The sequence below is a fragment of the Durio zibethinus genome, chromosome 20, assembly GCF_047325235.1.
Source record: "Durio zibethinus cultivar Kanyao isolate XHJ-2024 chromosome 20, ASM4732523v1, whole genome shotgun sequence".
Taxonomy (NCBI): domain Eukaryota; kingdom Viridiplantae; phylum Streptophyta; class Magnoliopsida; order Malvales; family Malvaceae; genus Durio; species Durio zibethinus.
This window is the reverse complement of record NC_143181.1, coordinates 7,210,514-7,232,242: the sequence shown is the minus strand read 5'-3', so window position 1 is coordinate 7,232,242 and position 21,729 is coordinate 7,210,514. Positions and strand designations below refer to the sequence as shown.

The 21,729-nt window shown below is 28.4% G+C and overlaps 2 protein-coding genes across 10 annotated transcripts; both read left to right on the top strand.

The window, feature by feature from the left end:
- Positions 1-11,318: 11,318 nt before the first annotated feature.
- LOC111315704 (transcription factor VIP1-like) lies at positions 11,319-16,427 on the top strand. 8 transcript variants are annotated; one of them, XR_002693348.2, is made up of 5 exons: positions 11,319-12,002; positions 12,091-12,223; positions 13,110-13,245; positions 14,679-14,763; positions 16,097-16,427. XR_002693348.2 is itself a non-coding variant. In XM_089749552.1 (5 exons), the coding sequence occupies exons 1-4, from the start codon at positions 11,476-11,478 to the stop codon at positions 15,485-15,487; spliced, it is 993 nt and encodes a 330-aa protein (XP_089605678.1). In that variant the 5' UTR covers positions 11,325-11,475; the 3' UTR covers positions 15,488-15,536; positions 16,100-16,427. The 8 variants fall into 8 exon arrangements, 4 of the variants coding, with proteins under 4 accessions (XP_089605678.1, XP_022773378.2, XP_022773377.2 ...); XR_002693347.2 differs by lacking the exon at positions 16,097-16,427 and adding an exon at positions 15,740-16,053; XR_002693346.2 differs by lacking the exon at positions 16,097-16,427 and adding an exon at positions 15,240-15,379.
- A 1,167-nt stretch (positions 16,428-17,594) lies between these two features.
- Positions 17,595-21,540, top strand: LOC111315702 (abscisic acid 8'-hydroxylase 3-like). 2 transcript variants are annotated; one of them, XM_089749550.1, is made up of 10 exons: positions 17,599-18,206; positions 18,346-18,499; positions 18,585-18,903; positions 18,986-19,138; positions 19,297-19,563; positions 19,651-19,737; positions 20,593-20,671; positions 20,775-20,881; positions 20,954-21,072; positions 21,206-21,540. In XM_089749550.1, the coding sequence occupies exons 2-10, from the start codon at positions 18,384-18,386 to the stop codon at positions 21,294-21,296; spliced, it is 1,338 nt and encodes a 445-aa protein (XP_089605676.1). In that variant the 5' UTR covers positions 17,599-18,206; positions 18,346-18,383; the 3' UTR covers positions 21,297-21,540. The 2 variants fall into 2 exon arrangements, with proteins under 2 accessions (XP_022773375.1, XP_089605676.1); XM_022917640.2 differs by having other exon boundaries at positions 17,595-18,499.
- Positions 21,541-21,729: the final 189 nt, after the last annotated feature.

Genomic DNA, 21,729 nt, shown 5'->3' with positions numbered 1-21,729 from the left:
CTGAACTGCTTATTTTAATCCATCTTATTTTATCAATTGTTTTAATCAACAAAATCATTAACACTATGTTTGAATTGAGGGAAGGGAAAGGAAAGGGAAAAAATAAAAAAAAAGTAATGAAAATAGAAAAACTTTTTCTTTGATTGGATAAACTTTTAATTTAAAGAAAAAAAATGAAGTGAAAACTTAATAACTTTTGGTTTCTCTTGTAATTTTCATTTTTTTTAATACCCCACTTTGAGAAAAAAGCTAAGGAAAGGAAAGTTGAAAAAATTTTATTTTTATAAAAAAAATATTATATCTATATTTTTATTATGATATTAGATTTGATTATATAACTGATACTTCTTACAAAAAGAATTTTTTTATAAGTATTTTATATAATATCACAGTTTATAAATATTTTATGATTTTTCAAGTCTTAACATCAAAACAAGTCAAATTATTGTTAGAATAAATTAAAAAAGCTAAATTAAATACAAAATTAAGAATAAATCAATAACTAATTAATATATCATATCGTATTAAATATGCTAAATTTTGTTTAAAAAAATTTGTTTATACAAACTAAGTAGTATAAAGATATATTTGTATACTATATATTATTTTACAAAAAAATGTTATAATTGAAAAAAAATATTATAATGAATTATTTATTTTTATTTTCTCTATTGATCCAAATAATGGTTATTAAAATTTATTTTCTTTTTTTTTATTAATTTTAATTATCCAAACAAGGGATATATGTATCATTTCTTTTTTTAAAAAAAAACTTTCCTTTCTTTTTTTTTTTTTCTTTTCCTTTCCTTTCCTCTATTTATATGTATCCAAACATAGCATAATTAAATTATAACCCCATTTATTTTGGGCTGTTAATCTAACAATGTGGTCTACTATTTTATGAATTGAGCATAAAGCCATAAGAGAAAGATGTGATGTCTTAATTTAATGGTTTAAAATTAAGAAATATTTCACTTATAATTATTTTATTATAATTAATCTGACAATTAATCAATTATAATAAAAAATTATATAAGAATCTAACATTTAAAGAGTGGATCCTACATAATTTTTTTATGGATCCTACGTAATATTAAATTATAATTAATTAATTACATTGTAATAATTGTAAGTGATATATTCACTCAAAATTAATAGAACTAATAATAATTTTATATATATGTTGATTTCAAAAACTCATGAAGTATGAGTATTTCAATCGTCCAAATTGAAAACATACTTTCTTTTTTCTTTTGGATACTTAATATATACATTCTTTCAATAAAGTATGGGGCTTAATTTTGTTTTTTAACAAAAGAAATCATAATTTAAAATAAAAAAATTTATATATGTCAAGATTAATTTCGGCCTTATCAAATTTGATCATGAGGTTCTTATTCCACAACTTCCTAACGACATTCATTGATCACCAAGAAATAGCTATAATTGAATAACTTTGGATGGCTAGTGAAATATTTGAATTCTTCTATTCTAATTTGGTACCTTTTCTTTTTATAAGAGATAATATAGCTATATATATCAATGAAGAGTATCATCCTTAGGGTTATGTGAGGACCTAAATTTTTCTTTTATTAAAAGTTGCTTTGCCCCTTGTGATAAACCAGTAAACAACAAACCAGACAACGCTCCACTTCATATAGAGACCAAAAAGGAAGGAAAATGATGGTCCTATTTTGACATATATATTTAAGATGAGATTTAACATATTTGAAATTTAAATTTTAATATTTATAATTTTTTATTTTTAAATTACGATTTTTTGTACACCAAAAATATAAAAATGAGAATGAGTGATGAACAGATTTGATGGAACTCCCAGATTAGTCCATGATTTGTCAAAAAGAGAATATGTTGGGTTGAAAGAAATTGTATATAAAACATCTTATTAGACAAAACAACTCCAAGCTTGCTTAATTAATAATGAATTCTAAAGTACACTTTGATTAAATCTCCTATTTTGTATCTAAAAAGGAAGTGAAATGAATAAAGTTTTGCACACAAATGAAAATTATTGAAATTTTTTTGTATAAATAAAGTTTTTCAGATTTACAACGAAAAATATCTTTTCTTTTTCTTTTTTTTGCATTTCATAACTTGCATCTTGTTTTGTTTTAGTATTTGAAGTTCGAGACTTCCAAATCGTACTGCTCCTTCATATTAAACTAGAACATAATACTATTACTTGATCATTGAAGTCAAATTTTGACCCGAGTTTAACGGACTAGTTACATGCATCCATACAGAAATTCTTTATGGTTAGAGTCCAAGAAGTCAGAATGCACATATTAAAAGGTGATTTTGCATTGCAAGTTAGCTTTATTTTATTTTAGTATAAAAGAGATCATTGATAGAAAAATATTATAAATTATAAATTTTAAATATATTAATTAAATATTAATTTTTTATAAATAAAAATATATATCAATTGAATACAATTTTTAATTCTACAAGCTAACTTTTTCAATTTGAAATTTGACAGCTGCCAAACTTGATTATGTTATCCTGCCAATTAGCATCGAATGTTGAACAACCTCCCCATGGCCCATATGCTGTGACAGAAATGGAACAATGAGATCTCAAAAAATCTGAGTAGGGAATGGCCAATGAACTTTTCATCCCAAACCTGTCTTGTTAGCATCCTTAAACCAAACCAATTTTCACCCAAAAATAAAAAAAAATAAAAAAAAAAAAGAAACTAGTTTAGGAATATCAATCACGAGGGATCGAGATGAGTAGAGCATTCTTATTCTCTTTTGATTGGAGAAAATTTTATATGCATGCTCATATTCATTTCCATAAAAGTTTAATGGGTACGAAAATTTTTATTAATTTTGGTTTTTAAAAAATAAAATAAAATTGAAATATTTAATATTTTTAAAATAAATAAAAACTTACAAAAATACATACATTAAAACAAATGTAAACAATAACAATTTTAAAAAATAAGTAAAAACTTACAAATAATATAAATATTAAAACAAATACAAATCTAAATTATAAAAATTCACCAAATAAAAATAAAAATAAAGCAAACGATAATTCAAATAAAATTAACCATTTTGAGAATTTTAATTACACATTAATGACATCACGAAGAACGTGTAAAAAGAAATAACAAGAAACTTTTTTTCTTTTAAATAAGAGAGAGGTGGAACATATATTAATAATATGGGAAAAATTATAGGCTCACAATAAAAAAAAAGGTGAATAATATATGTCCATTGGAGGTGTTCATTTGGTTAACATTAAATTGAATTATTTAAAATTAAATTAATCAAATTATGTTATTTTATTTTCATTAATCGAATTAAATTTTTTAATTTAAAAAATTAACTGACCAAAATTAATTCGATTAATTTGGTTAATTTGGTTAATTTTTTTAGTTAATCAATTAATAAAATATATTAAGTTAAATTATTTTTTAAATTCTTAATTTTTTATATGTGAAACAAATTAAACAAAATCATCTAATAAAAATATTTAAACACCAAAGTATTAAATAAGGATTCTTATTTGAAACATTTTTATATATTGTCAATAAACCATATGATGTCACATCATTAATAAGAAAATATAAGATTTTTATGTATTTATTTTTAAGGGTATGTAAAATTATTGTATATTTATTTTTAAGGGTTTATAAAATTTTATTTTTTATTAATGATGTGATGCCATATTATTTATTGATAGTGTATAGAATTTATATATGTATATCAAATATAAATCCTTTAAACAAAGTTGTTATTTGAAGAAAAAAATCCAATTTTAAGCATTGGCTTTGGAAAAATACTATTTATATGGTGAATATTTGTTGAAAAAAATCTTTGAAACCACTTATTGATCTTTAAGAAAAATTATAAATATTATTTTTATTAAACAAGTATATAAATAATTGCAGATATTAAAATTTGAATATCAAATTTATTATATGTCAATTTTTAAATGTGAAGAAGTGATTACAAGTATTAATATTTAAACTCTAAATCTATTGAATTTGCTAAAAATCATCTCTATTCATTACATGAATTAATTCAAATAAAATTTGCATTTATAAATATTATCCTTTTAAATTTAAATAAAGAAATGAAAACCAAATACTAGTACTAGTTAGTATTTTAAAAAGAAACAATTCAAAAATGTAAAATACTTGATAAATGAAAAAAAATGACAAAAATTTTTTGACCTATTCATGAGTCAAATTACTCATTCGAGCTTGATGGTCCGTTTAAGTTATTAGATACTTTGACAAAAAAAAATTAAAACATATTAAATGAATTTGGATAAAATTTTTAGGTTAGTTTAAATTTCAAACAGAGCCTTGAATACAAGAATTAAATCCTGAGTTTGGCCAAAAAATACAAGTATAATTAAATTATTATAATTTATAATATATAAATTTTTATTTTAATATTTTATTTTTTATTATACAAATTAAATTTAATGAATGAACTTTAATTTTATTTTTTAACATGGATCAAATTTAAAAAATTTTAAATTTAAAATATTAGATCGAACCAAAATTGAATAAATAGATAAATTATCTATACTACCATAGATAAAGAGAATCCTTTAAGGATCCTAACGTTGACGGTTGTTTTTTCTTTCTTTCTTAATAGTGACATGTTTTGGGTGAGTTTTTTCTTTCAATATAACTATTCCTCTTTTCTCATTCAAAAACCCCAAGCCTTCTTCACGTTTACCTATTACTTGTGCCCTGTCACATTTTCCTTCTTTTGCTCAAGATGACATTGTCGAATGATTTAGTTTAGTTCTTGAAGATAATGTTAAGAACAATAGTTTGGCAAGATTCAATGATAAGAAAAAATATCTTTTTGATTTAATTTCTTTTCCTCAATGCATGCCGTCCAATCTCAAACAAAAATGAAATTCTAAAAATATTTTGCATGAATCAAAATGACTCCATTCCAAAAAACTAAGAATTAAACTCATTCCTTTAATAAATTCATTTGTTTTACCTTTCTATTTTATTTGTTTATAGAACCTAAACCTAGAAAATTAATTTGTTTGTTTAGAAATCTATTTTTTTATTTTGATTTTAGGATTTATATTTATACAATATTTACATACGTATTGTATTAGTGTAATTATTTTTCTGTTAAGAAATCTATTAAGACAAATAATTATTTTTCTATTTGTAAAAAATATTATTAATATGTTTGTGAAAAAAAAAAGGAATAGATTGGGAAATTTGTTAAAAAAAAATAACTATGTTGCAAAATAAAATAGATGTATAAATTTTATAAACTCTCCATACAATTTTTAAATTTGTTTGTTTCCTTTCTCTCTTTAATTATTTCAATTTCATGGGTCTCAAAATCCTATATGCCTAATTTTTTTCCTTTTTCTCTTTAATTTCATTTTTTTTTGCTTGAATTAAACTTTAATTATAGCTTTTCCTACACAGATCTTTGGTCCTAGTGCCGAATAAGTCTAACTTTTTCTCTTTTCTTTTTTTTTTGTAAGTTTTTCTTCTTTTTTTTTCATCATTTAACCCAATTTAGGATTTTTGTTTTTGTAAATGTTTGGTTATGTGGAGAAATTTTAAGTATTATGATAAAATTTGGGCTTTTTTTTATTTTTTTACTTAATTGTTTTAAAGCCTGAATTGTGTATTTCCTTCTCGTTATTTGATTTTTGAGTTGAATTTTTTTCATAAAAGGGAGGAAGTTTATTGAGTTGTTTTCAATTGGATTAATATTTATTTTTCTTTTGTTGGTTTTCTAATCATTCAACATAGAAGGATCATTTTGTTTATTTAGTTGCCAGTGAAAGTGGAGAATAGGAATTGAAAATTTGATAAAAGTTTCAAATAATGATGTAATTTTCATATCAAAATTTCTTAATATTGTGAAATGTAATATTTTACTCTATGCATGTACTCTTCTATAGATAAAAGTTTTATTAAGCTTTCATTGTAAGAATAAGAATTTCAAATGATAATTTGCATATAAGAACTCTAAAATTGACTTTTTCAAGTCTTTGATCTATCAAAGGTATCTTGGAACTTTCCTCTATCCTCAATGTTTAAGAATAGTTTATACTTAATTTTACATTTTTCTTTAGTAACTTTGAATGTTACAATGAAGCTTATTACTTTATTGAGCTTTTATGATCCATTATTGGTGCTCTCTAACTAGAATCTTCTCTTATTTTAATTTTATTTTAGGTTAAAAATAGAATCATTGATTTGGAGTTGACCATGTTATCAAGCACCAACCATATAAAATTGAGTTCAACTGATGTAGGTTTTTAAGACTGATATATAATTCAAGAGATAATTAAAAAAATAGTTAAAAATAGATCAATTGACACCAAAGAGATTAGAAGATATAAAGGTAATTCTAATATCATTTTCTTTCCAACCTAATAAATACTTGTGACAAGCATGTCTCTTTTTTAGAATGTAGTATTAAAGTACATCTTCAAAATGGCATTGCATATGTATCTTTAGTATTTAATTTTCTAGATTTAACATTCATTAGCCAATTTAACAAAAATGGCCATCACTTAAATCGTCATTGTCAACACCAACACCGCCATTCAATGAAAATGGATTCCTAAAAATGCTGTCGAATGAAAAAAGATTCTACTACTGCATTTCATTTCAACTTTAGATAACAAGCAACACATTTGTCTTAAAATGCCCCTTTTATTTTATTTTAGAAATATGTTTTTGGTCTTTAAACATTATGGATTTCACTTTTTCCTCTTTCACTTATGAGTTAAGTATTATAAATAATCAGTTCACATCATGTTGATATCTCATAATTTTTTTTCAACTATGAATTGATAGATAAAATGTTTCAACCAGTGACAGTATGTTGAGAGAGGAGACTGATTTTGTTTAGCTTTTGGAAGATGAGCTCAAGAAATTCAACCTATTTTTTGTTGAAAATGAGGAAGAATATATTATCAGATTGAAAGTAATTTCAACTCTAATTTGATTTTGATCTCTTTGGTTGGGAAGATTTTTTTTTTAGCTATTAATTTGTTTTTTTCCTTTCTATTGTTGGTATTGTTAAAGGTATTACAACAAGAAAATTTGAATTCTAAAATTGTTTCAAACTTAATTGATTGATTTTTTACATTTTTAATTGTTTTCTTTATTTTTTTTATTATAAGTATTGTCAAATTAGTTAGCTCTCCATCTCTTAAAATGGAGCTAGGCCTTTGTATGTCTTATACAGTATGCTTTTCTTTCTATTTGCTTTGCTTTTTGCTTGAATTTATGCATTTGTATCTTTCAACTTATTCATTTAGCTATGTAATTGTCTTTAATTACTAACAAGTTTGCCTACTGAAATTTAATGAAAAATAATATATTTGTTACCAATTATAAAGATTTCTCTAAATTGATCCGAGTGGATTATGATATTTGTTTGTTATATATGCAGTGCTTGAATGGATGATGATAATTGTTCTAGTCATTGATGGGATAAACAATAAAGCAAAATGTCTTTGTTTTTATATTTTTGAAATTGTTGTTTTCAATGTGTTATCATTTATTGATTAGTCTATTGAAGCAATATGAATCTAACGTTGCTGGAAAAATGAAAAAAAAAAACAAATATTAATTGAACAAAAAAATGAAAAATAATTAAGCGCAATTGAAACCTTAGGTTTATTGTTATTCATGTATACACATGATGAAGAGAAATTACGAACTGATTTAAACCATTTATAGTTGTTGAATTGAGTTCCTTGAAAAATTCATGTTTGTCAAAGTTTCATGTGAAAAATCATAGATAAATGAATTTTAATTTTATCTATTAATTGAAAAATGGATTTATATTTAGGAAATCAAGCATGTTGCCAATTTGTTACACAATGTAATGCATCTTTTGCTACTTTTAATTGTGTAAAGTATTGTGTAAGTTGCAAAATGATAGTTTGGTTTTGCTTTACATTACTCAGAATGCGTTTTTTTCCTTCTAGTTTATTGACTTAAAAGGGACCTTAAGGCACTTCAACCTAATTCTGCCTAATAGTGGTAGCATCTTGATGCATTCTTTAACACATTTTGCATCATGCTTAAAGGAATAAAAAGAATGAGATTTACCTTTCACATAATAGTAAATCTAAATTACTAAAATAATTTCATGCTTACCTTTGATTATCTTTAAGGTGAAGGAAGTTGACCAACCTAGTGAAAGGATTGAATCTTTAATCAATAGAGTGGACAATTACTTGGCTGAAAGAAAGTTCACTGAAGCAGTAGTCACCCTAAAACAAGGTGTCAAAGATAGCCAAACAGAGGAGATCATTGGTGATTAGGTGAAACTAGTAATGAATAAGGCCATCACTGAGTAACCATTAACAGTACTTCAATCATATGCTACTTGCATCAATCTTACATAACTTTTCACAATTTTATTGTTCAAAATGGGATTTAATGGATACCACAAAACAGAAAAGAATTTGTCTCTTTTAAACAAAAAACCTACTACTTACATGGTCTATCATGGATATGAACTTTCCATCATCTATCATTGCCAATAATGTTTTAGGTAAAAAGCAAGCTTTAATGACTGTCCTCATCATAAATACTATTATCTTCAACTTCTTGATCTTTATTGTGTCTTTCTTTAGAATTTAGAGTAATTGCATATAAGTTTACTATTTTACTCACATGATTTCTTATGACATTCAGCTAGAGATAAATGTACAATTAACATTTTGAAATCACAATTGACTATTATGTACAGTTACTGAAAAATGTGTGATTAACTTTTTCTATTTAGTTTTATAGTTGCTTTAAGAAAGTTTTATTTTTACTTCATAAACTTTAATGTCTAACTCTTCTAGAATGAACAATTAACAATCTTAATTTTTTCTTAAATTATGACTTTATATTAACTATTCATATCACTCTAACTTTTAATTCAAACAAATATCAAATTCAATAAAATACTAAAAATTCTTATAATAAATCGAGCAAAGCCAAATCCTAACACTAGGTAATATAAAAAATGGATCACTCTTTACTTACAAACACATCAAGATATCTTTTTTTAAAGCTCGTGGACAACACACTCACCAGTCACCAACATAAAGATCAACAATGTAAGGCAGAGGCCAATTGGCATATGGTGGTTCACTTAACACAAACAATTATTATTTATAATTAATTTATTCTAATCATAATCATTATAATTATTTATTAATTTATTAATAATCAATTTTTTTTGTCAAATTCAAGTGTTATTTTCAATCACATTTTTTAAAAATAAAACCTAATAATTTTAAATATAATATAAAATTATAAAAATTATATAATTTAAATTTTTAATAAAAATTGCATATAAAGTTAACAAAAATTAAAAGAAATATTTAAATATTTAACATTCAACATAAACTTAATATAATAATTTTATTTTTTATTTTTTATAAAATAAATATAATTTAAATGCATATATTACGTAATCTAATATATCCTCTCACTTCTATTTTTTATTTTTTTATTTTTTGTTATCTTTAGAATATGTGTGGTGTAAAATATAAACTGAATGGAACTAGTTTTTTCTTTTTTTTGGCCATATGGAATTGCTTTCAATAATTTCTTTTTTTCGATTTAAAAGAAAGAAATTTCAAAGCAATGGCAAGAAAACAAAATGTACAAAAATCCAAGGGGAATAACAATATGTTTTCCTTCTATCTCAAAGTTCCTATTTTTTGTATTATGGTTTTGTCTCCCTTCAATATTGTTTCTTTAGACAATAAATATATTGCTATAACAAATGTTCTAATTATCGGATGTAATTTTTCAAAAATTATCTCTTTTTAAAAATATTTTTTTTACTTTTTTTTTAATTTTTAACTTTATAAACATGTATTTTAATATTTAATGAAATTTTTCTCCAAAAATATTACTAGTATTTTGGTAAGTACTCTTTTTTCTTTCCAGATTCTTAAGTATTCTTAAAATTAAAAATAATTAGGGTAAACTTCATAAATACACCCTGTGATTAAAGCCAAAGTGAAAGTGTCTCCTAAAGTTTAAAATATAATTCTTAACTATCTTATGATTTGTTTTATTATTTTTTTACCCAAAATTGTTACTTTTTTTATTTTTTTTCCTTCTTCTTCATCTGAATTCATATCTTTATCTAAAAAGTTATTATCTCTCTTTAAAACCAAATCAATTCTCTTTCTAAATCCAGACCAATCCACAAACAACAACTTTCAAACTACTAGAATCTCTACACCACTACCACCATTATAAGTTTACATCACCTCTAGATTTCATGTGAGTGATCACTCCAATTTTGTTTTTTCTTTAGCCCCAAAGTGGCACGTTTTATAGAAATTTAAAGCTTCAAAATCCACAACCTTCTATTCTAAGCTTTTCTCTCTGCAATCAACATTCGAATTTTTCTCTAATTCTTAGCTTTCAATAGACAAGAACAAAACCCAATAACCAATAGCCTTCTGCCCTTGTCACCTCCATATGACACCATAGGCAATCACCCATTGGCCACCTTTTACAATGCCGAAAACTCTTCATATTTCCCCCTCTTTAAACTTCCAAACCTTAAACAAAAAATTATCAACCCAGAAATTAGTGTTGATTTACCACTCACCTTTTGTTGTCCACCTACTATGTGCTATTCAATAATTTTCAAAAATCCTAAGTACATCATATTCTTCTCTCTTTCTCTTTTTTCTCTTTTAAAATTTTCTAAGTTTTCAACACAAGCCTAGATCAAAGCACTAAAAACAATTTATTACCATTTTAGAATTTTCTTGCCTGGGCATAATTTATGATTTTTGTGATAAAATTTCTAATTGTGAATTTTTTTTTAAGGCTGTTTGTTGAAATTCTAATTTTATTTCTAAGTTGTTCTTTTGAGGTTTTATTGGTGAATTCTTTATTGTTTGTGCTATGAAATTTGATTTTTTTGTTTGTTATAGTAAAACAGATATTTTCTAATGGTTTAAAAGTTGTTGTTGTAGATTGGTTTGAGTTTAGAAAGAAAAAATAAATTTTTAGAAAAAGAAAGTAAGAATTTTTAGAGATAGTATAAATTTAGATAAAGAAAAAGAAGAAAAAAAATAATGATTTTAGGTAAAAAATAATAAAATAAATTGTAAAATAATTAAGTGTCACGTTTTAAATAAGTATTTTTATTTCAATTTTAATTACAAGATATATTTATGAAGTTAACTAAAAAAACTAAATAAACTAATAAATAAAGAGTTTTATTAGTTTTTTATTAAAAAAATTAGTTCAACGCTGTTTGTGTGGATATAGCTGTATTTCAACCAAACCCCTCTCTTCGCCACTTATATCTTGTTAAGCTCTCAACCCGCTTGTATTTCTCACAACTTCAAAACTCATTTCATTTCATAATAATAATAATAGAAATAATCTGCTCCACCGAACCACCACTGCCTTCGCTGCTGCCGTTTCCTCCGCTTATTTCTACAAAAAATATGGAGCAAAAGCTAACGGTAGAGATAGACCAAATGTCTCCACGTGGAGCTCACCACAGGCGGGCACTCTCCGACACAACTTTCCGTTTCGACGATCTTCTCCTCTTTGACCCGTCCGACCTCGATCTTTCCTACCTTGACCTCCCGGCTTCCTCCTCCAATCCCACTCTGCCACCTGTCATACCGGTTCCCGCGCATTCCTCCGACGACTCCTCATCCAGCGGTCTTCCTCGCTCCTCCCACAATAACCCTAAGCATATCCGTAGTCTTTCTCTTGACTCTGATTTCTTCGAAGGACTCGGGTTGACTGGACCCACGATTTCCGGAGGAGCTGGAGATGAAAAATTTAGCGAGAAAGGAAGGGTGGGAGAGAAGAGGGTTCACCATAGGCATAGTAACTCGATGGATGGGTCGACTACGGCTTCGTTTGAGATTGAGTCTTTGATGGCCGTTGACGGTATTAAGAAGGCTATGGCTCCTGATAGACTTGCTGAACTTGCCCTTATTGATCCCAAGAGAGCTAAAAGGTGGATTCTTTTTCCCCTTATAGTCTCTTTTTTTTGCTACTACTTTGTTTTTAAATTAAATTATGTGAAATTTTGTTTTGTGCTGTAGGATTCTGGCTAACAGGCAATCGGCTGCGCGATCAAAGGAGAGGAAGATTCGATACACGAATGAGCTGGAGAAGAAAGTGCAGACTCTTCAGACAGAAGCTACCAATCTCTCCGCACAGGTCACAGTGCTACAGGTAAAGGCATTTTATGCCTTAGCTTTACAGATTACAACTCCAAAATGAGATCCATTGCTCCTTTCTAGAATATCAACTTTCCAGGTTCATGTATTCAAAATTTTTTTCTTTTGTTATTTTCTTCGTTATAATATAATTCCTCGATCATTTATACACGGTTTTCGAATTCCAAAGTCAAAGACTGCTCTTCGCTATTGTATCTTAATTAAATCTGCAACTAGCTACCGGTTGGAATTTTATTTTTATTTTTATTATTATTATTATTATTATTATTATTATTATTATTATTATTAGCATAAATCTGATGCTTGCATATTCATTTATAGGTCAAGTTACATATGTGATCATCAGAATAATTGTTGGAGACTTTACCCATTTTATTTTAGGACTTTATTTAATTTACTGTTATTTCAAAAAAAACTCATAGTTCTCTATAATAAGTAGTAGTTTTCATCAAAAACAAAATCCCTCAAATCAACTTGGATTTAAGAGGAAAATCTTTCTGAGACTGTTTTCAACTTCCATAATACTTCTTTGTTGTATCGATGCATAGAATTCTCTTCACTGGAAGAAGGGTTTAATGTAATAAAGGCCTCGTATTGCTTCGTCTGATCTAATTAATGTTGCCAGTATCTTTAGCCACATTGCATCTTCTTGAGAAGTTCCAGTGTGTGTTTTATTTTACAATTGTATTTCTGACACACTTAATTGCCTTATATAACAATCATTGATCAATCCTTGAATAAGATGGGGAAAAAATCATTATGGATGCTGAATTAGTTGTGTTATAGAAACATTTGAGACATTCTTGTAGCAGCGTTGAAATTTTTGGCATTGTGATGTCAACCTTGTAATTCTTGTGACCTTTTTCTATCTCATTCTTTAGGAATCATTTTCCATGCTTCAATTTGTTTGTCTCGACCTATCAGTTCATCATATCCAATACTTTGGTATTAGAGGGTGTATGCCTACATTGCTTGGACTGGGACACTACTTCTGGACATGGGATGTGTCCAACGTAGGTAAATTCTAGTTTTTAAGAGTTTTTCCATATATTAAGAGGGCCAGATCCTCAATGGCTGATGTCCAGCTCTATTCTGAATCCGTGTGTTCAATGGGGATATTCTAGGGAAAATGAGAACTAAGTAACATAGGTGTATTACTAGGCAAATGATCTGTTGTCTTTAGTAATAAAACCTTAGTACTTAGGATTTTTTATGCTTTTTAATGCTTTTAGGGTGTATCGCTGCATATATAAGTGGAAAATAGTATTAAACAATCTTGAGGTGGATTTATGTCTTATTAGATGCTAGCACTTTCTTTAATCCTGCCTATGAATAAGGGGAAGGCATAATTCTTCTTTTTTTTTTATAGCTTTTCAACTGTTCCATATTCAACCTTTGGTTCTGCTACCACCATATAGGCCATATGTATGCCACGAGATCTCTAAGAGGTTGGGTTGGTCAAATTTTCAGCCCATGGATAAACTCCTGCAGTTTTAATTATGTTGTCTTTCAGAGGAATTTAGTTTAAAGAGATATTCTCATTACTTTGATCTTTTCTACCTCCTTTAACTTCTTAAAGTTTGTTACAATCAAGTATTCGGAAATTTCCACTTTATTTTCCATATATTACTGGTTGTTATCAAGCATGTCAGTGTGTCTTCTTATTGGAGTTCATAGATGATCAGTTATAGATGGTAGCAGAAAGAGGAAGAAACAAGTAAATAAAGGGAAATCAGACAAAAAAAAAAGAAAAGAAATAAACAGAAAAATCTCCTGAGAGAAATCTAGAAACAACAGAAGGAAAAGAGATAGCCTGGGAAAAATCTCAGTTCATAATTTCTCATTGACCCTAAGCTACTGGAAACTGAAATGAGACAAGTACTTCTTGGCTACTTCCTAAGCCCTGATACTTGGGAATCAAGCTAAAATAACTTTAAATATTCTGAAATATATAATTCTAGTAATACTATAAAATCCCTATTAACTTGATCCTTCAATCAACTGTTTTTTGTCCCTCATATGTTACTTATCCAGTTCTACATTCATAAGATATTAATCTAGTCAATGTGCTATTTTAAGAATGAAGGGCATGCATGTGTACACTTTCATGGCTTTCTTTGGTTGATGTGACAATACTCATGTCTATGTCTAAAATTGTTCATTGATGGTTTGCTGATCATTTTGCTAGTTGCTTTTGCAGATTCCTTGCCTTTGTGTTTTGCCTATTTGCGTTGTCTAGTTTGCATAATTTATCTGATGTGGTTGTCACTTTGACTGCTTAGTTATCTTGCACCTAAGGATATGACTGTATTTCTAGAGTCCTGTTGAGTTATTTCTGCTGAAGCTGCTAACCTGGAAGCACCTGTTTTTCATCTTTGAGGCTTTGATATTTGTTTTAGTGCACCCAAAATGAAGGGAACCAGTTCTAATATATTTCTTCTATGATGCAGAGAAACACTACTGGGTTGACTACTGAGAATAAGGAACTCAAACTACGGCTGCAGGCTATTGAGCAACAAGCACAGCTTAGAGATGGTATGCATGCTTTTTATTCATTTTTGTACCTCATACTGCAATTGTACTAATCGTGACTGGGAGCATCATAAATGAAGTAATTGCATTTTTATAGTCATTCATCAGTTATGAAGGAGTTGGTAAAACCATTAAAATTGTGCCATTTCACAGTTAAGTGATTGCATCCAATGCATTTCATAAGTTTTTGAAATAAATCATAAATTTTGAAGTGTAAAGAAAAGGACTTAGTTAATACGGCATGTAAAAGAGCATGGCACAGTTAAATAGTAAATTTAGAGGTGTACAAAAGGACTTGATTAAGATAGCATGGAAAAGAACATGCCACATTTTTGTTTCCTTATGGTTTTGGGATGCCCCATAATAAATAATGTCATAATGCCATTTTTTAACATAACCAATTCCTACTAGGTTATCAAGTTGGTCCAGATAGTTAACAACTTAGGATTTGAAGAGATTTAGTTTTCTATCATTTGCAGCTCTGCATGAAGCATTGAGGGAAGAATTGCAACGGCTTAAGATACAAGCTGGCCAAATGTCAGCTATGAATGGTAATCCTTTCAATAGAGGACTACCTACTCAATTTTTACTGCACCAACCTGCTCCACATCACTTTGGAGACCACCAGACCCAACAGCAGCAACAGATGCCTCAGTCATCCACCAACAATCAAACTCTCAATGGACAGCCTCAACCCCACTTCATGAATTTTAACCAGAGGGCTTAGTTTCATGTTGGAATCTATTACTTGGAAAATCTAAGAAAATTCATTGAAGGTAGCATCTTGTACATAGAAATATATAGGTTAAAGTTATGAAAGAGTGTTGCTAGGATCAGTCCCTTTGCATCAGTTTCAGATATGGCTTTATCACCATTAGAGCAGAAATGAATTTAAATGTGTTTTTTAGAGAAAATAGGTCCTAATTCTGTTGCATAATTGATGGCTAGATGATGTTGTAACTAATCTTTATTTTTATAGAATAATTATCCTCTGGAGATGGTATATGACTTTGATGTCCAAGGAAAGGACACCCCAAATATTTTTGCACACCGATGGACACACTTTGACCAAAACACTTGTTTTTGGTACATTAGGAATGACTGCAGGCTAAGGGGGCAAGTATTTGAATAAATCACTGTCTATACTTTCAAACCTTCTTATAATTACCTTCCCCAGTCCATTCTTCTGCCCCTTCCTATTTTATTTTATTTTTTTGTATTCATTTAGGTGCGTGGCCTACTGATTTTTGGATACAATATTTGAATAACATTACATTATTATTATTATTGTTATTAGTACTGTAAAGATTTGAGTTCAACAACCTCTTTTATACAGAAGAAGGAGAGCAAGAGTATCGATGCTGATTGGTGTAACTCCAGAGCAGCCTAAAAGATAGGAGCTCATGTCAGGTGATTATTTATATGAAGGAAAAAAAAAAAAAGGAAGAAAAGATTTTAGTACCAAGAGATCAAGGATTATTGACCTTCAATTATCAAATGTAAGCGATTCATAAATTAAGATCAAGTATTTTTAGTCGATGGTCAATAATCAAGTGTTTTCTTGTTATAAACGTTAAACATATGATTTGATTTTTATGGAATTATGTTTTTTTATTATAATAATTTATTTAAGCAAACTTTAATACAATAACTTTTTTTTCTGTGAATCAATGATTTGTTATCAATTTTATAAATTTTTTGACGCAGAAAATTTATAATTGTGATAATTATAGAGCATATTACTTATGTTTATCCTAATAATGAGAGTAATAAACTAATTAAATACTAAATTAGGAGAAAGAAAACAGCTAAAAAGATAAAAGTTTTAGAAACTCGAATTTATATTACACAATATTTCTCAGGGGAAGGTAGTGTACGGAATATAATGAAGTTCTGGTCGAGTAGTTGATTAATTTATTATTCTATCATGATTAACAGCAACATAAATAATATATTTTGCAGTTGACATAATTGTGGATTTTTTGCATAAAAAAAAAAAAAAAAAAACCTTATAAAATTGATAGCAAACCATTGATTTATGGAAAATAAATCACCTTAGCAAAATTTATTGAAAAAATTAAAGGCATAGTTTCATTGAAAACAAGACACACGATTGATATTTGTGACAAGAAGACATTTGATTCTTAAGCATAAGCTAAAATACCTTAATCTGATCTATGGCCATGTAAGTAACACCTTTTGCCCAAGTTCGGTGTAATGTTTTCCATTTTGAAACTATAAATGGACTATAATTTACGTTTTCTATGACGGAAGAAATAAGCGTTTGTTAGTTATTTTCAGCATATTATTAGGAAGCAAAGCATTTCAATTAGTTTCCATCCACTTTGATTAAAAATTTGATGTCTGAGTCAAAAGCTCAAAATCATACAACCATCAAGTATTTACACGTAAATGTATACTCACTGCAAAAGAGAACAAGAGCAATCCCTTAAAACTTATACCCTAAACTTTAACTTCCAAACTTTCCTTCCGATTGTTGGGATTACATCTTCAATGATTTAAACTTTCTTTCTTTCAAGTTATTATCAAAACTAGTTGATGCATTCTCTCTTTTATCTCGGAAAACAGAATAAATTGATGTTTAGCTTAAGTCATGTTATTACAGTTTATATCAACTTATAAGGTATTTGTTAACTTGTAAAATATTATCTGTTTTTATTTATTTAATTTTATAATTTTATTTTAAAAGATACTTTGTAAATTGAAATAGAATGAATACTTGATTTTTTCTCTAAAAGCATGACACAGGGGCTATTAATGCAAGTACATAGTTGCCCATCTCTCTTGATCGAGTTGTCAATCTTTTGCAAGCACTGCGGAGCTGATAACAGCTTGTCAAACCAATGACAACAGTGCTTTAGAAGGGAATTGCTGTCTTCTGCATCTCCCAATATTGAATGAAAATGCCTTTGTCTGAATCTGTTAACTACGCCCAAAAAAGGGCAAGCCTCAGGTCGGCAAGCAAATTATCACTATTCACTACAAAGGCTAAGGGTCAGTGGGTCACACTCAGCTCAGCATGGAGGGAAAACGACACCAGTTTATTAGCAATCATAAATTCCTTAGATCTGGAGGAAAAACCAAAGGATCATAAGAGTAATGGGTATCTTTAAAATTTTAATCTATATACAGAGTTAGAATTTGTTTTATTCCTTTTTTTGACATTTCCTTTTGCCTCATACGTTGACAAGATCCAAGAAAGAGATTGGTTCATCAAAGAATAAGGGGAGCAGCTAACCTATTAGAAGATGTAGACCAAAACAATTGATAAATCTTATAAGAAAAGAGTGGTTTTTTGACATTTACAACGCTTAGACAAGAAAGAATCATTTTCATTGGAGCCTCGTTGAGAGCCAAGTGATTGCTATATAATTTTTTAAAATTGTTAAAACTACAAAGCTATGGCTGTCACCACTCATTCCAAGGTATCGATCCCCTTATTAAACCCTTGATATACTACGCAGCCATAGATTACTGCAACAAGCAGGACATTGAAGACTATATCTGAAATGGATCTAAGCATCTTTTTGATCATGTTACTCCTGTTCATATTTGTGTTATCAGCTTTCCGCTTACTGAATATATGGACTTCACCAAAAGCAATGGAGGAGATCCCTGGTAGCTTGGGTTGGCCTATAATAGGTGAAAGTTTGTCATTTCTGTCAGACTTTTCTAGCCCATCTGGTATATTCAGTTTTATGAACAAGAGGCAGCACAGGTAATCAAATAAATTTTGGTATGTAACCAAATGAAATGATTTTTTTTTATGTTTTTATGTATCTGCTAATACGGACTTTCAACAGATATGGAAAAGTGTTCAAGAGCTTTGTTTTGGGAAGATTCACCGTCTTCATGACTGGCAGAGAAGCAAGCAAAATTCTGTTGACAGGTAAAGATGGGATGGTGAGCTTAAACCTCTTCTATACAGGGCAGCAAGTGTTGGGTCCAACCAGTTTGCTCCAAGCCAATGGAGAAGCACACAAGCGACTTAGACGGTTGATAGCTGAACCACTCTCTATTGATGGTTTGAAAAAGTACTTCCACTTCATCAACAGTCAGGCAATTGAAACACTAGATCAATGGCCTGGACGAAAAGTATTAGTCCTTGAAGAGGCTTCTTCAGTTGAGTTTTCGTTATGGTAAAACCAAATTCCTGATGTTAATTTTTATCTGGAAAGAGAACTGAATCCTTGGCATTTTGCAGTTCACTCTCAAAGTAATAGGCAACATGATAATGAGCCTTGAACCCAGCGGTGAGGAGCAGGAAAAGTTTAGGGCCAATTTCAAACTCATTTCTTCTTCATTTGCTTCCTTGCCTTTTAAACTCCCAGGAACAGCTTTTTATCGCGGTATCAAGGTATCATTATTCTAGGTTATAAAATCACCATAAGACATCATAAGATTAAACTCAATTGAAATTGTCTCTTGTTCTTGAAATGACAACAAAAAGGCACTCGTGCCTGAATGTAAACCGAGTTCCCGTATATTCTCTGATATGATTTTCCATCTTATCAGGCCCGGGATAGAATGTATGCCATGATAGACTCAATAATAGCAAGGAGGAGAAACGGGGAAGTGATCCAACAAGATTTCCTGGAATCCTTGATAATAAAACATAGCAGGGGAACAGATACAAGAGATGATGAAGATAAACTCACTGATAAACAAATGAAGGACAATATCTTAACTCTGCTAGTTGCCGGTCATGACACCACAACCGCAGCTCTTACATGGCTCATCAAATTCCTTGGAGAAAATCAAGTAGTTTTGGAGCAGCTTAGAGTAATGTTTACTCGATGTTGTTCAAACTAATTGTAATTTATTCCAATGGACATTTTTAAAAACTAGAATCTGGCTGTGGCTTTGCAGGCGGAGCACCGGGAAATTCAAGCAAATAGAAAGGATGGAACAAATTTTACATGGTTGGAAGTTAATAATATGCCTTACACCGCCAAAGTAAGCAACAACTTTTTGTAGTGTTTAGTATCTTTTATAAGATCTGTTAATGTAATTATTAAAGTGATCTTATAATCAACGTGATTTCACATTTCTAATTTGAAATACTTTACTTGGTTAACAATTATTAATTTTTAAGAATTAAAAATTTAATACTATTAAAAATCAAATATTATTATATTTAAATACATGAAAATAACTATTTATATTATAATAATTATACAAATTAATAATTGTAAGGTTGTTTAAAGATAATAATTTATAAATTATTAATAATATTTATTTATTTTATAATAACATATTATTAAATTACTAAATATATTTATTGATAGATAAATTAATTTTTATAACATAAAGTTTGTAAAAATATATTTGAAATAGAAAATAAAATTAATCTATTAAATTCATAATAAAAATTATATTTATATATAAAATATTTTTGAAAAGATCGATAAATTATTTTTGAACTTGATATAATGAATATTAATTTAAAAATATAAAAATTTATAATATAAAATAATTATAATTTTAAGATGTAATAAATTTTTAATTCACATATTAAATAAATAATTTTATATATCACTTTACTTCGATTATAAAAGTTTTTCAATTTTTTTATGAAAATTACATCACCCTCGAAAACAATATTTTGACTTTTCAATAATTTAAAATCACCGTCGTATAAAATTATTAAGTACTTATCAAATGTAATAATTTAATTATTATGTATAAATCTCCATAGTTTTTAGAGTGATGGTCACATTCTAACATCAGCTTAATTAGTTATTTGCTTAAATACTACCAGTCCATTTGTTGGAAGATCACTGTTATTAACACTTTCACACTGAAATTCAGGTAATTAGTGAAACTCTCCGAAGGGCGACAATATTGCCATGGTTTTCAAGAAAAGCTGCACAGGACTTCGAGATTGATGGTATTAGAATGACTGTACCAAATGAACAGCAAGTTCATATATTTCCAGCAGAAATATGACTTTGGTAACAGATTGCTAATTACTTTTTTAACTTAATTTCCAGGCTACAACATCAAGAAGGGCTGGTCAGTTAACCTGGATGTTGTTTCCATCCACCACGACCCTGAAACTTTCCCCGATCCTCAAAAGTTTGATCCTTCCAGATTTGATGTAAGCAATCAGCAGTATAAGTTTCTTTTCTTCTCAGAGGGATGCTTAAATAAATCTACCATTCAATCGCAGGCACCGCTGAAGCCTTTCAGCTTTCTGGGATTTGGCAGTGGACCACGAATGTGCCCTGGAATGAACTTGGCTAAACTGGAAATCTGCATCTTCATCCATCACCTGGTCTGCAGATATAAGTGAGATGAAATACACAAAGCACTAAATAATTAACTAAACAATTTGAGATAGAGTTGAATAATCATTATTCATTATGTTCTTTACAGAGTTGTGTCTGAATTATAACAATGTAATCTCTATTCTGTACCACAGGTGGAAACCACTGGAGAGAGATGATTCTGTGCAGCCAACACTTGTTCGTATGCCCAAAAACAAGTATCCTATTATGGTTGAGCGGCTGTGAAGCTTTTCCTACTGCAATCAAGAATGAAGAAAACAGAAGCAAGACGGGAAATTTTTTAATGCATGAAGTCAAGAACAGAAGATAAATCTCACCCAAGAAAAAAACAAACCAAGAGATCGAAATTAAGAGAATAAATTAAGAATAAATTTTGCAACAGAACTTCATGTCATGTTGCTAAATTTTTAAGTACTGCACTTTGTTTCGAGTGTATGCATCTTGCTCAAATAAAACATAGCTTTGTTAGTATACTTGTAATGATGAGCCTCTGGAAAAGAAACGATAATCTCTTGATAATGCACAGACAGACCATAGGCTGTGCTATTTCGAAGCGCATCTGGGATGGATAGCTACTAGACACAAAGCAGCATTCAACAGACAAGAAATTTGCTAGGCATTGCTATTTATTTACACGATACATGCAAGCAACGGAGGA